Below are 13925 nucleotides of genomic sequence, written 5' to 3'. Positions count from 1 at the left end.
TGACCTTTTTATCTATCCCTTGCAGCCAGTCAGAAGCCACATATCTATTTAGGAAAATGTTTTATAGCTGTAATGTGTTATCAGTAAGGAACGCTATAACCTGACTTGGTCCCGACTGGAGAAAAACAAGATGCATAGCTGATTATTAACTCTTTCAGACAGGGAAAAAAAAAAGAAAAGGAGCACAGCATATGTGCCTGTACTCTTGCCACTGCATATACACTCATCTATCTCATCATGTCACATGTCATCTCGGGTACACATTAACCTGGAAAGCGATGGGCAGGATCTCTACATATTGCATTATACATATGTAACCCTGTGTGTGTGTCATTGCAACACACACACCAAGAGTTAAATATGCATTTCGTTTTTGTGGAAAGTGCTGCTGTAAAGAGAGTCTGCAGGTGCCACCAGGGGGAGCCCATTAGCAAAAAAGAGGAGAGAGAAGCTGCCCAGCATGTAACAGGTTTTGGCAGTTGAAGGATAGTGAGGGGGAGGAGTCAAGTAGCCGTGGAGACTGAGCTGATGATGCAGCAAGAAATAAATTGTGTCACTAAATTGTGCAGCAAGAAATAAAGACTATACACTACTGCAGCAAGAGATAAGCATGATTTGTGAGCAAATAGAGACACAAGAAGAGACCAGCCATTGATGAGACAGTCTGAGCAAGGCAGAGCCACAGACAAGTGAACACTTACTGCAAACTAATCTAAGGAAGAGAAAGAGAGCTGCAGACATTACAGGAGAGGAAAGAGCCCACTCACAACTACAGACCAATAAAGAGCAGCGATACTGGAGAGATAAGCCAGAAGAGAAACAGTAAGCAATAAGAAAGAAAGACAAGGACATTCAAAATTACCTGTAACAGAGAGAGATAACAGAAAACAGCAGAGACATTACAGTGACACGAGAACAACAGGACAGCAATGCATACAAGAGAGACACAGAGCAACAAGTGACAGGATTAAAGAAAAGGAGTGAAGACTGCAGTGCAGTGTCTGAAGAGATTGTGTGACAACAGCTGGCAGACAAAATACAGAGGAGACAGCAGTGCTTCTTATAAATTAATTGATCATTTACAATTATCAATTCAACATATTTGTCTCATCCTGGATGTTGCTAGGTAACCACCAGACATTTCTCTACTTTCCCTTCTGTCCTATGCAAGAATTTAGGTCCACTTTAAAAAGACAGCAGTGAAGAAGTGGCAAATAGCGGAGTGCTGTGTATGGAAAATTCTGGCAAGTAAATGCTAATAAACTGAATTACTTATATGGTTCCTGAACTAGCCCTGATCCTAACAGGCTGAAGATAAGAAGTTTATGAATGTTTTGTCACTAAACTCTTTTTTTATCCATATCATTTAATACAAGTTTTTAGTAAAAATAATTTGATTGGTGTCTGGAGGATTTCTTTACAGTTAAAGCATTTCAGAGGTGTTACACATACATTGCCTTATAACCTTTCCAGCCAACATATAAAAAACAAAACACAAAAACAACAACAAAAAACTGCTTGAAATCTGATGCTCCTACTTGTGGGTACATGCTACCAGGGTTATTAGCAGCCTAATTTTACTACAGTGCCCCTTAAATAATTATACTGACACTAAATGGCTATACTGTGTAAATGTGTGTATTGGTATATTGTATAAATTAACTTTTTTAATTCATTTTATTAACAGGAACTTATGTAACTTCCCACTGTGATGTAGCAGGCGGAGATTCTGTGTGTGCCAATTGCACTGAAGGGCGGGATTATACTGAGCATCCAAGTGGAGTAGATAAATGCATTAAGTGTGAAAACTGTGATTCTCGTGCAGGTATTTATATTATTATGACATTAAATATTTCCAATTACCGTATTTCCTAAAAGTTTTAACTTTTGCACAAGTTAAAGATTTTTAACAAAGTTTCAAATAAGAGCAGAAGCTGCATCTACCTGTATACTGGAAAAATGGTAAAAAATGGTGTAATGTGGGACATAGTCTATGAAGCAGGTAATTTTAGATGCCGCACTGCACCTGATCTGGGCGCCACCACAGAGGTAATGTTATCACTATAGCAACGCAGTGGGTTTTAAGGCGTAATTCAGGTTCCGGTGATCGCCAGACCCCAAATTACTTCTCCGAGTTGCTATGAGGAACAGTATTAAACACCACCTGAAATTTCAGGGGCAGCAGGATGAGCCGTCATTCAGCTCACCTTGTGCTCAACTGACCGGGCGCTATGCAATACGATACGTACTGCGTTATCCATGCTGATGTGAAAAATTGGCTATTTATTTAGCTTACCTATCCTGTTGTTTTTACTGTTTACTGTAAGATGTAAAATGTGATATGAAAAAACAAAAAAATATTTCTGCTGGTTCCCATCTTTACTGTTTCTCTGTGATGCCAAAAGGGACATCTTGTCTGCCTTTTTTTTTTTTGTAACCTAGCTCAGTGTTAAAGTGGACCTGAACTCTTGCACAGGACAGAATGAAAACCTAGAGAAATGCACCCTGTATGTTTTTAGAAAGTTTAGCCTGTCTAATTCCCCTTCATTTGTGTCTAATCATCAAATTGTTATTAGATCTCTCTCCTGTGTCACATGACTGAAAATAGAAGCTAGATCAAGAAATGATTGATGCTCGCTGTGTAATTCGTTCATTTAGTTTGATACACTGTCAGCCTGCAGGAGCAGCATCTTTACTGCTGGCAGGCTTTAAAATGGACCTGAACTCAGAACTTCCTCTCTGCTCTAAAAGATAAGCAACAGCATAATAACCTTTAAAGAAAAACATTTTTCTTTGTTACAACTGATACAAATCCTGTAATAAATCTGCACTGTTTCTACTTCCTGCTTTCGTGGAAGCAGATATATTGTTAACATCCTGTGCTTTCAAATGGGCTTATCTGCCATGGCAGTCAGGTGACACATCTGAGAGATCAAATTACAGTGATGATTAGACACAGAGGAGGGGGGTTTCCATGATACCTATATAATGGTGGACATGATATAAGGGACAATTTCCAGTTTCATGGTACCCTTATTGGGAACTATGCATAATGTTTGTAAACTGTTTAATCATGACTTTGCTGTAATGGCTATGCGGATTCTGTGCATTTGTATTTATGTAAATATTTTTAAAAAGATTTATAATAAATTGATGTTTTAATTGGTTATTGAATGATTTGGGTCAATATACACTTATTGAGGTTGAGGACAAGGTTTTGTCTATAGTTCAAGGTCTAAGGTCCCTGACTACCCACAAACAAGACTTACATCTTAAAAGGGGACACATAAGGGGATCACTTCTACTTATTCTAGTATGTCAACTTGACTAGACCCATTGGTCAAGTTTCTCTTGGGTAATTTGTTTCAAAACAGATGAGGGGGGATTAGACAGGCTAATATTTGACAGTTGGTTACAGCTTTTATCTCCCACAATGCAACTAGGTTCATCCATCTTCAGGTAGGTATTCAGCTTAAAGTCCCATCTACACGATACTATTCTTTGTGCGATTCGATTACGATTCTATTTACGATCCGATTAAATCCGAAATGTGCTGGAATTGAATCCCGACTGGACGTGTCGGATTTAATCAGATCGTAAATAGAATCGTAATCGAATCGCACAAAGAATCGTATCGTGTACATTGGGCTTAAGATCCCCACTAATGATACAATCTTTTTTTTTTGTACAATCTTACCACTTCTATGTAATATGAGGAACTACCTAAAATATCCATTCAAAGTATATTCACTCAGTTTACCATTCTGATACATAGATTTGGTAAGATTGGACAAAAACAATTGTTTAATTAGTGTGCACCGTTAGAATGATAACATTATTTGTACCATTCAGACACAACTATGTGAATGGTTCTCTTCAGTGGGACTCTGAAGTCTCATAAAATTCAGGTTTTTATTTTAAAAATCTCTTTAACATCAATGCCCTAACTAAAGCACTGCATTCCCGTGCCTGAACACTAACTAAATCGCCCCCAAACTCCCCAGCAAATATCCACGACTTTCTTGGTCGTGGATTTTGCTGCCCAGGGAGGCAGAGCTTTGAGCTGCAGCTCTGCCTCCATGCGCGTCAATTCGCACATATCTCCACCTCTCCCCCACCCCTCTCAGTGAAAGAAGACTAAGAGGGGCGGCGAACTGCGCTGATGGACGTGTAGAGGCAGAGCTACAGCCCATTAAAAAGATTTTTAAAATAAAAACCTGAATTTTGAGAGACTTCAGACTTCTGATCATGTGTGCTAAATGTTCCAATGTTATGTACGTGGGAGAAACTGGACAAATTCTGCGCAAACGTATGAATGGACACAGGCACACTATTAATGATACCAAATCTGGACTCCCAGTTGCTACACACTTCGGTCCAACGGACACAGCATGGATGATCTTCGTATCACTGCCCTGAAGGGCGGCTTCAAAACGTCAAATGATCGATTAATAGCAGAAACAAAATCTATAAATTGGTTCAAAGCTGTGCAGAACGGTTTGAATAAGGACAACAACTTTTTATATTGGTATGAGGCTGATGATATTTGAACTTTCTCAGCCATTCTAGCTGAACTTGTGAACTAAGAATTTACGATACCTCTGGGTCAATCCTAATCCCAGGTCTGTGAGCATGGAGTAAACAAGGATCCTTATCTTAGCTAACAACCTCTAACCCCATTTAGATGGTCTGTTTGAATTAAGGCATCTTAATGACATGTATTTATGCTTGAAAAAAATATGTTTTCCCTTTTGATGTTGCATGTATAAAGCTGTCTGTACCACCAGCCTGCAAACTAACAGGATATAAGCCTGACGAAGGCTGCAAGGCTGAAAGCTTGCTTTTTTTATTCATTTTTAGTTAGCCAATAAACGGTATCATCCTGATTTGAAACTTCTTGCTTTTAAAGGAAAACAGAGACCATAGAACATAAAAGTTTTACACATACCTGGTACACTTTAAAGTATACCTGAAGGGAAAAAGGTGCCCAATTTGGGTACATGCCTCAGTAGAGGGAAAGCTCTAGATCCTCTAGAGGAGCCCCCTCCACCTCTTCATTCCAGAGCCGGGACCCCCCGAAACTCGTTGACAAGCTCATGTCGAGCAAAGCTGCAGTGCACAGGTGCAGGTGGTTTGTCTTTTTCTGCAAGGGGTGGCTATGTGGTTGTTCTCATATGGGAGTAGGCCTGGGAGTTTGGAATTGGGGGGTGTACCAGTGCTGGAATGGCAAGAGGGATGGGGGAAGCCTCTGGAGGATCCAGAGGCCTCGCCTTTACTGAGGTAAGTATCTGAATTTTCATCCAAAGTTTCCCACAGGTTTGGTTTAAGCTATAAGGCCAATGGCCGATAAGGACCACCTTGGGAGAGAATCTAGAATGTGTACTGGACCATCCCCTGCCACCTCCTCCCCCCACCTTCCTGATGCCACCTCAAAATAGCAACACCTGACTAAACACCGAGCACATTGTTCTCTTACTCACACCACCAGCCGGAAGCCACTCCAACTTGCGCCATTGGGCATCCTTCTTTCGTGCTTCATAGTAACAATTGCATCTCTAGCCTCTAGGCTACTGACACACAGCAGCCAACCCCAAACTGCTACCAGAATCAATTCTCGACCCCTGCGGTGAACTGTACTGGTAACTTTGTATGAGGCTTTAATCAAAGCTTATGAGTTAGGCACAGGAGGTCCAATATGAGTAACCTGTATGTCTCTATGCGGCACAAATAAAGTTAGCATTTTAAGTTGAAATTTGGAAGCATGGAGTGGATATATCATCATTTTCTCGGTGTAATGTGGTGCTCAAAAACAAAAAAAAATGGCAGCAATTTGGTGCTCTGAAATATGCAGCGCTCAGTCCCAGTTGCAATCGCACTTCTTTGTAATATGAAAAGAAGTATTGATACCCAATAAAATCTTTCTCTTACATATTTTGCAGAAAATGGTAAGACCGTGGAGCCAAGAAGGATAACATACACTAAAAACTGTTGAAAAAACGGAGCAAGTGGTGGACTTACCTCCCAACTGATGACTCAAATTGTCTGATTCAAGAAAAAAACGTTATTGTACACTGTAAAATGCGCCGTGTTTCGCAGGTGTGACCCACTTCATCAGGCAGTGTAAAGGAGTGACTTTTAGGAGCTCTGTATGGGCGCTTCTGTGCTTAGAGAGCTTGTAGCAGTTACTCCTTTATACTGCTTGGTGATGCAGGTCACATCTGCGAAAGGCGTGGCGTTTTTCTTCCACACTTGGTGGAGGGGTGTTACCCCATCTTCCTATCTGTAGAAAGCAACTTCTTAACCTGAGTGGGGTCTGGTCTACGCTCCCCACCTGCCTGTACAGTGGTTGCCGTAGCGATAACCTACCTTTGCATTATTTCACAATAAGAATTTCACAAAACGCTGATAACATACTACACTATTGTGGGCTCCCGATTTCCACTTTTGCCTTTTCATAAGAATTTACATATTTTGTTTATATTTGAGGATATTTTTCCTGGTTTCACTGTATTCTGGTGTCCCGCAGGTCTAGAACTGCTATACAACTGCACAGTAACCCAAAACACCAAGTGTAGCTGTAGACAAGGCTTCTTCTGTACGTCACCTTTGGTTGATGGGGACTGCAGCCGCTGTCATCAATGTACAGAGTAAGTGAAAACTTTTGTTCTTAAAGGGTACACATTGTAAGTGAAAACTTTTGTTCTTAAAGTGTACCTGAGGCGACATGTGACATGATGATTTAAACATATTTATGTACAGTACAAAACATATTAATAACCAGGCGGTTTTACTTGATTTATTTTGATTTATTAAGAGTTAATTTCTAGGCATGGAAGTGACAGCTTCTGTCTTGCCAGTGCCTTGTTGGCAATATAGTAAACATCACTGATAAGCAAATTGCAGCCATAAAAGTTTTTTCTTGGTAGAATACAACTTCTAAGCTCAGGGGAGAGATATAAAAAGGTCAATAGTTCATGTATTTTAGGTCTGTGACACTTAATAGGCTGCCACTGATTGGAGACAGTAAAACATTTAACCTACTTTGTAAATGTTTAAATAAAAAAACAACATGGAATACTTTAAAAAGTTATTTTTAGGAGTAGGAGTATAAAAATTTTTTTTTTTATCTTCTCAGTTTATTTTCACCTCTGGTTCACTTCAATCCCATATTTGTTTGATAGATCGGCCCCCTAATAAATTCATTATAATATCGTTATTATAATTATTATTATTTATTGGATTTATATAGCGCCATTATATTGCGCAGCGCTGTACAGTATATGTACTGTAAGTGGCTAGGGATTCTTGCCAGTTTTTTGTTTCAAACATTTTTTTATTGAAAGAAGCATACACCAAACATATCAACAGCCAGATATGACAAATAAAATACTCCCAACATGGCTATCTATTATAGGCTTGTATCAATCCTAGCATCAACCCACACCTGTGGTGTGATGGCTAACCTTGGCACTCCAGCTGTGGTGGAACTACAAGTCCCATGAGGCATTGCAATACTCTGACAGCTGTAAGCATAACTCGGGGAGACAGCGGCATGATGGGATTTGTAGTTTTGTCACAGCTAGAGTGCCAAGGTTATCCATCACTGTCCTAGGGCATCAACCATGTATAACAAAAGATATTGCAGTAGATAGTGCAGTAGTGATGGTCATGTCTAGGAGAACTCATAGAGAATCATGATCCATTTGGTCAGGTGATAGATATGCAAGTCTCTGATTTGCTAGTCATGATCATGCTAAAGCAGGATATGATCACAGCAGATCAGAGCTTTGTAAATCTATCAGCTGATCCAACAAATCACATGCTTCTCCATGAGTTCTCCTAGACACGGCCGTCATTACAGTACAAGTGTCACCATATCAACTTTCCCATATTTATGATGCCATTTATCCACACCTCACAGAGTGATCCCCCATAACAACTGTTCCTGATGCCATTGTGTTAATTGGAAAGTGCTAAGAATCTTTTGCTTCATTTGTGTTTCCAGAGTATCAATAAAACTTTCACATACTTCTAAAAATGTCTTACTCCTTTACCTCAGCTTGCAAGGATGTTTTTATACAGTCCCTCAAGAACATGTTAGGGCCCTTCCACACTGCATGGGCTTTGCTCTGATTTTCCAAGCACGTGTTGTGCCAAAGGGCACCATAATTAACATGGTAATCGCGATGCCCTGTGCAGTGTGGTGCGATTGTTTTTGGGAGGCACATGGAAATCGCATAGCATACGCAGTGCTGTGAGATTTGAAATGCAAACCCCTATTTCAACAAGCTTTCCGTGGTTTTAATTTTTTTCCACGTCGAGAAATGCAATCACGCCCACTGATCACACCCGAAAATCACAGAAACATGAACTCCCAAAATAAGTCAGAATCTCGATTGCACATTGCGAAACGTAAAGAAGTGCAATTGTCTACGCAGACAAGTGTGTTCCTAGCCAAAGGGCACTGACATTTGATGTAGAAGACTTGGGTTTGAATTCAGAACTTGTCCTTGTGTAAGACTCCCAATAGCACTCCAGGATGGGCTACTGACCACAACACGAGTAGCTACAGATCTAAAACGCTTTGACTCTGAGAGAAAAATGTTATATAGATCTTAACATTTCATTATTTTTCTCATTGTATTGCATTCACTAAGCAGTGAAGATAATTCTGCTCACTATTGCCCTGACTATTGACATTGAGGGCTTGTTCACATTTTTTTTTAAGCCCTGGCAATTTTGCAAATCGCTCTAAAAGTGCTTGTGTAATGATTTCCTATGACCGTGTTCACGTGTGAGCGTTTCGATTTTATTAAAATTGCAAACTCGCTGCCTGCACCATTTCCTGAGGGGTTTGGCTCAATGGAAGGTATAGGGAAATCGCAAAGCGCTTGAAAAAGCCCTTTGTATAGCGATTTCCTGAGCGCTTTGATGAATAAATACAAGAGGCTTGATTCACTAACATAAATAGCATGAAAAACTTGCTGTTACTTGCGCAATTTAACACTGCTCACCTTAATGCACGCTATGCGCGCAAGTGATTGACAGGCAGTCTGTTGGGCCAATGAAAGTCCCAGGATCACTTACTTTAAAGTTACTGGACCCGAATGCGTCCCGGGCGGGATGATCAGAATGCCCATTACAGGTAATACACAGCGTTAGCTACAACTGCTCGCTATGCTGGATATCGTGAGCGTTATTCTGACAAGTTACGAGTTACATTAGTTATGTTAATTAAAATAGACAGGTAATATAATCTCTTACCCACCCTGTTTTAACCACTTCACAACTGAGGGGTTTTACCCCTTCAGCATCCGAGCAATTTTCTCCTTTCAGCGCTCCTTACATTCATTCACCTATAACTTCATCATTACTTATCACAATAAAATGAACTATATCTTGTTTTTTTCACCACCAATTAGGCTTTCTTTAGGTGGGACACTATGCCAAGAATTATTTTATTCTAAATGTGTTTTAATGGGAAAATAGGAAAACATTTGGAAAAAAAACATTATTTTTCAGTTTTCCGCCATTATAGTTTTTAAATAATGCATGCTACTATAATTAAAATCCATGTAACTTATATGCCCATTTGTCCCAGTTATTACATCGTATAAATTATGTCCCTATCACAATGTTTGGCACCAATATTTTATTTGCAAATAAAGGTGCATTTTTTTCAGTTTTGCGTCTATCCCTAATTACAAGCCCATAATTTATGAAGTAACAGTGTTATACCCTCTTGATATAAATATTTAAAGAGTTCAGTCCCTAAGGTAACTGTAACGATTGTGGAATTCTCTCCGTGATCAGCGCACAAGACGTGCGCTGACACTGCGGAAATCCTCCACAAGCGTATAATTTGAGGGAACCCAGCAAAAGGTGCAATGCACCTGTAGAGGGAAATTCCTGTCGGCAGGTGGAGCTGTGGAGTGCAGAGGAACAGCTCCTCTGCCCTGCCACAGACGCCAGACAGGAATTGCACGAAGGGAAGAAACGCAGGGCAAGATAGCCCTGAAAGAGAGAGACCAAAGCGACAGAGGGTATGTGTGTCCACCAATCTAGTCGCCACCCTGCGACGGCAGACTCACAACCAGGAAGATGGCGGTTGCTAACAGCGACACAAGACCGAATAAGCACAGATGAGGAATGTATGTATGTCCACCAATCTAGCCGCCAACCTGCGACGGCAGACACACAACAGAGGAAACCGAGTGAGAACGCAATCGCAAGAGAAGCGATTGTGAAAGAGAATGAGCACAGGGATAGAATGTATGTATGTGCCCCAATCTAGTCGCCAACCCGCGACGGTGCACACACAACAGCAGATATGAAGTAGGAATGCAATCGCGAGAGAGGCGATTGCCAGAGGTGACACAAGGCTACAGCAAGGCAGAGCACGAGAGTAGCAAAGGCACAGCAAATCATACAATGAGAAGACAAGGAAAACAACAAACGCTAACTAAACGCGAACACCGCACTCATTCGCAACAGCGAACGCGTTTTCTGCGCGGCCTCCTCGTGATAAGCACAACAGAGACAAGCACGCCTAACTAACCACCAACAGACAAACATGAAACAGAGGACGCGAGCGCTTGCTTAACGGTTACCTCACCGAGCCTCCAGCAAGCGTTCGTAGCAGACAAGACAGATACTCGAAAACAGGAATAAGTGAGAGATACGATCCACTGCTCTTTCCACCAGAGCGAGTGCGATCCAAGTATAGAAACAGAGCGAGCTGGATCCACTGCTCTTTCCGCCAGAGCAAGTGCGATCCAAGTATAGAAAGAGAGATGGAGATCAGATGGATCCACAGCACTAGCGCAAGGCGAGTGCGATCCAGGCAAGACAGATCAGATGAGATAGCTGGTAGCAACCGCTGCTCCAGCTATACTCCAAGAACAAAGATCAGAACGACTTCCTGTCGACCACCGCTGGGACAGGACAATCGCAACAGACAAACAAAACAGATATGCAATCCTAACTGCACTAGGGAACCTGCCTAGTGCAGTCCCAGGATTTACTCTAAGCTAATCTTCAAACAATGAGCAAGGCTGACACTCCAGAAGTGTTTCACAGGACTAACCCTTATGACCAGCCCAGGTCTGTGATATCACATGGTATTTATAGTACAAACCTCCAGAGGATGTGGCTAGGAAATTTGCATGACCAACGTATGCAAATTCCTCAGCAGCAGCAAGCTGCAAAACTGACAAAAGGTCTCTCTTCCAGAGACCTGCAGAATGCAGACCTGAACAGTGGTAAAAAAAAAGCTGCCTGCCTGCGCAGGCAGCCGAGCGGATCCTCACAGTAACTATTTAAATTTTTTTTTTATTGTAATTTTTTTTAATTTATTTTAATATTACAAAAAAAAACTATTGGTAACAATTGGGGAGTGTGGGAGTTATTGAGTTAAAATTAATAGTGATAATAATTTATTTGTATGTGAAAAATGTTTTTGGGTGTAGTATTACTTTTTGGCCACAAGATGGCCACATTTTTTTTACAGGTGTCCTACATGCGTCGGGAAGGACGCTTGCAGGAAGGGAGGCTGGGAAACTGAGTTTTTTCACAATGATCAGCTGCTTCTCGTAGAAGCATGCCAATCATTGCGGGGGCAGAGATCAACGAACGGGAATGTATTTTCCCATTCATTGATCTCCGGGTGAGCAGGCAGTGGCGTGCACGATCGCGGGAAAGAGAGCGGGAGCGCAGACAGCGGCGGGGGGTGCGTATATCTACGCTCCGGGTGGGGAACTGAAGTCCAAAGGAGCGTAGATATACTGTACCTGGGCGGCTAAGTGGTTAAAAGAACAGGCAAATGTTTGTCATGATGGCAGCCATCTTTTTGGTTGAACTTTAGGGGCCCATTCTCACTCGGGCGATTAGCAGGCGTTTACCGCTAGTCGCTGAATTGGCGGCAACCACTAGTGCTTTTTAAAGCGCTAGTGGAATGTTAACTAAATGGCAGTGACCTCACTGCCGCGATCGCCGGGCGATTCGCGATTAGCAGAGATTGCAAAATGCATGCAGCATTCTATTGTGATTTTAGAGCAATTACGTTGTTAAAAAAGCGCTAATCACAATCACTCAAAAATGAGGGGCGTGTACAGTGATTTTTACGCGTTAATCATGTAAAATCACCCAAGTGTGAATGGGCCCTAACTACAGCTGGGTGATGAAAATTTGGGGATAGCAAATCACAGAGTAATTTACAAAGCTTCTGGTTAAACTGGATCATTTGTTGGAAACTTTGATTCACTAATCCCATCTTTTACCTCCTGATTACTTAACATATGAAAAAACGTTTGCAGGTCACTACTGTTAGAAAAGAACTGCAGTGGTTTGTAAAAGGACCTCACTGCAACAATCACTTTATGTCTGTATTTTCATTTAATATATATATTTTTAAATTTAACTCAGATGCCAGTTTGGGTATTTCGAGAGATGCTCAGGTTCGAAAGACAGTGATTGTGGTGAGTCCCATTGTTACTACTTATTATTCATTACAGCACTCCATTCAGAGCGTTCTACTTTATTCTGAAGGAGGATTTCTTATTGACATCTACTAGTTTTCAGCCTAGCCACATGACAGAGATGCACATTAAAGTGGACCAGAACTCAGAACTTCCTCTCTGCTCTAAAAGATACAAAACAGCATAATAACCTTTAAACAAAAACATTTCTTTGTTACAGCTGATACAAATCCTAAAATAAATCTGCACTGTTTCTACTTCCTGATTCATGGAAGCAGACATATTGTTAACATTCTGTGCCTTCAAATGAGCTTATCTGTCATCTCTGCAGTGGCAATCATATGACACAGGGGAGAAATCAAATTACAACTTGTGATTATACAAATACGGGGGAATTAAACAAGCTAAACTCTCTAAATACATACAGGGTACATTTCTCTGTTTTCCTTCTGTCCTGTGCAAGAGTTCAGGTCCACTTTAAAGATGTTCTTAGTCAACCTTCCATGTGATGAACTTGAAATAGGTCTATTTAGGATAAAACACTTAAAAACTATTCAAATGGAGAGGTAGTGTTGGTCTTGTGAATAACTAGGCCAGCATTATCCGGAAAAGCAATTTATTGAGCATTAAAAAAAGGACAACGCATTTCGTAGGATCTTACGCTCTTCTTCAGGCCAGTGTAAAAACAGTGTCTCACATCTTGGGCCAAACAGAAGTGACCTCCTCTAGCTTCCATGTGATTAAGGTTTATTGGATGTCACTTTAGCTGAGGCCTGTATGCTGTTGTTCAGCATACAGATCTAGCTGAATCTCCCCTACCTTCACTCAACCTCCATGATTATGGTGTGTGAAGTTATCTCTCACACAAAAGCAATGATTCAATAATGATGTGTATCGGCAACTTCCAAAAAGTACACCTGTCTTTATTTGTAAATAAAGAATCTTTTTACAGATCGGTACATCCTAATTACCCGTTTTTAACCACAAAATAGTTACGTAGGGCCGTCCCACCCATGACACTGGGTGACGCAGCTTCCTCAGGCTGCAGAAGTGTGGGGGCGATGCCAGGTTGAAACAGGAAGTGAAGAGTGCGCCTGGCCTGCCGCCGCCGCCCGCCTGGAAATTGTATGACCACCCGGACATGACACACTCCCTAGCCCCTGCCGGCTGACACGCATGATGATGGCAAGCAGAGGCAGAAACCGGAAGAGTCATGCTGCCTGCTGCCCTGCCTTGCCTATCACCAACATAAGGGAAATGGCACACACACACACACTAAGACTGGCCATTGGCCTGCACTGATGACGCGCCGCCACCCCCGCCAGCGCCAGGATGGTTGTTGAGTCTGCTGCTGTCCTATCTATTACTACAATGCTTGCTGCACTGCAGAGTATCAGGAAGGATGGAGCCTGTTAGAGTGAGTGACAGCCACCCGCTGTCCTCCAGCCG

The 13925-nt window shown here is 41.5% G+C and overlaps 1 protein-coding gene across 3 annotated transcripts in view; it reads left to right on the top strand.

The window, feature by feature from the left end:
* Positions 1-13925, top strand: part of FAS (Fas cell surface death receptor) — a 73574-nt gene that overhangs the window by 17378 nt on the left and 42271 nt on the right. Inside the window, exons 1-4 of one of the 3 annotated variants that reach the window (XM_068255056.1) lie at positions 497-1126; positions 1688-1825; positions 6527-6647; positions 12424-12476. In XM_068255056.1, coding sequence (XP_068111157.1) covers positions 1117-1126; positions 1688-1825; positions 6527-6647; positions 12424-12476 — 322 coding nt within the window. In that variant the 5' untranslated portion in view covers positions 497-1116. The other 2 variants (XM_068255055.1, XM_068255054.1) reach the window with 2 other exon arrangements.

Source organism: Hyperolius riggenbachi, chromosome 10 (assembly GCF_040937935.1).
Source record: "Hyperolius riggenbachi isolate aHypRig1 chromosome 10, aHypRig1.pri, whole genome shotgun sequence".
Lineage (NCBI taxonomy): Eukaryota > Metazoa > Chordata > Amphibia > Anura > Hyperoliidae > Hyperolius > Hyperolius riggenbachi.
The sequence above is the reverse complement of the archived record's forward strand: the minus strand, read 5'-3'. Positions and strand labels throughout refer to the sequence as shown.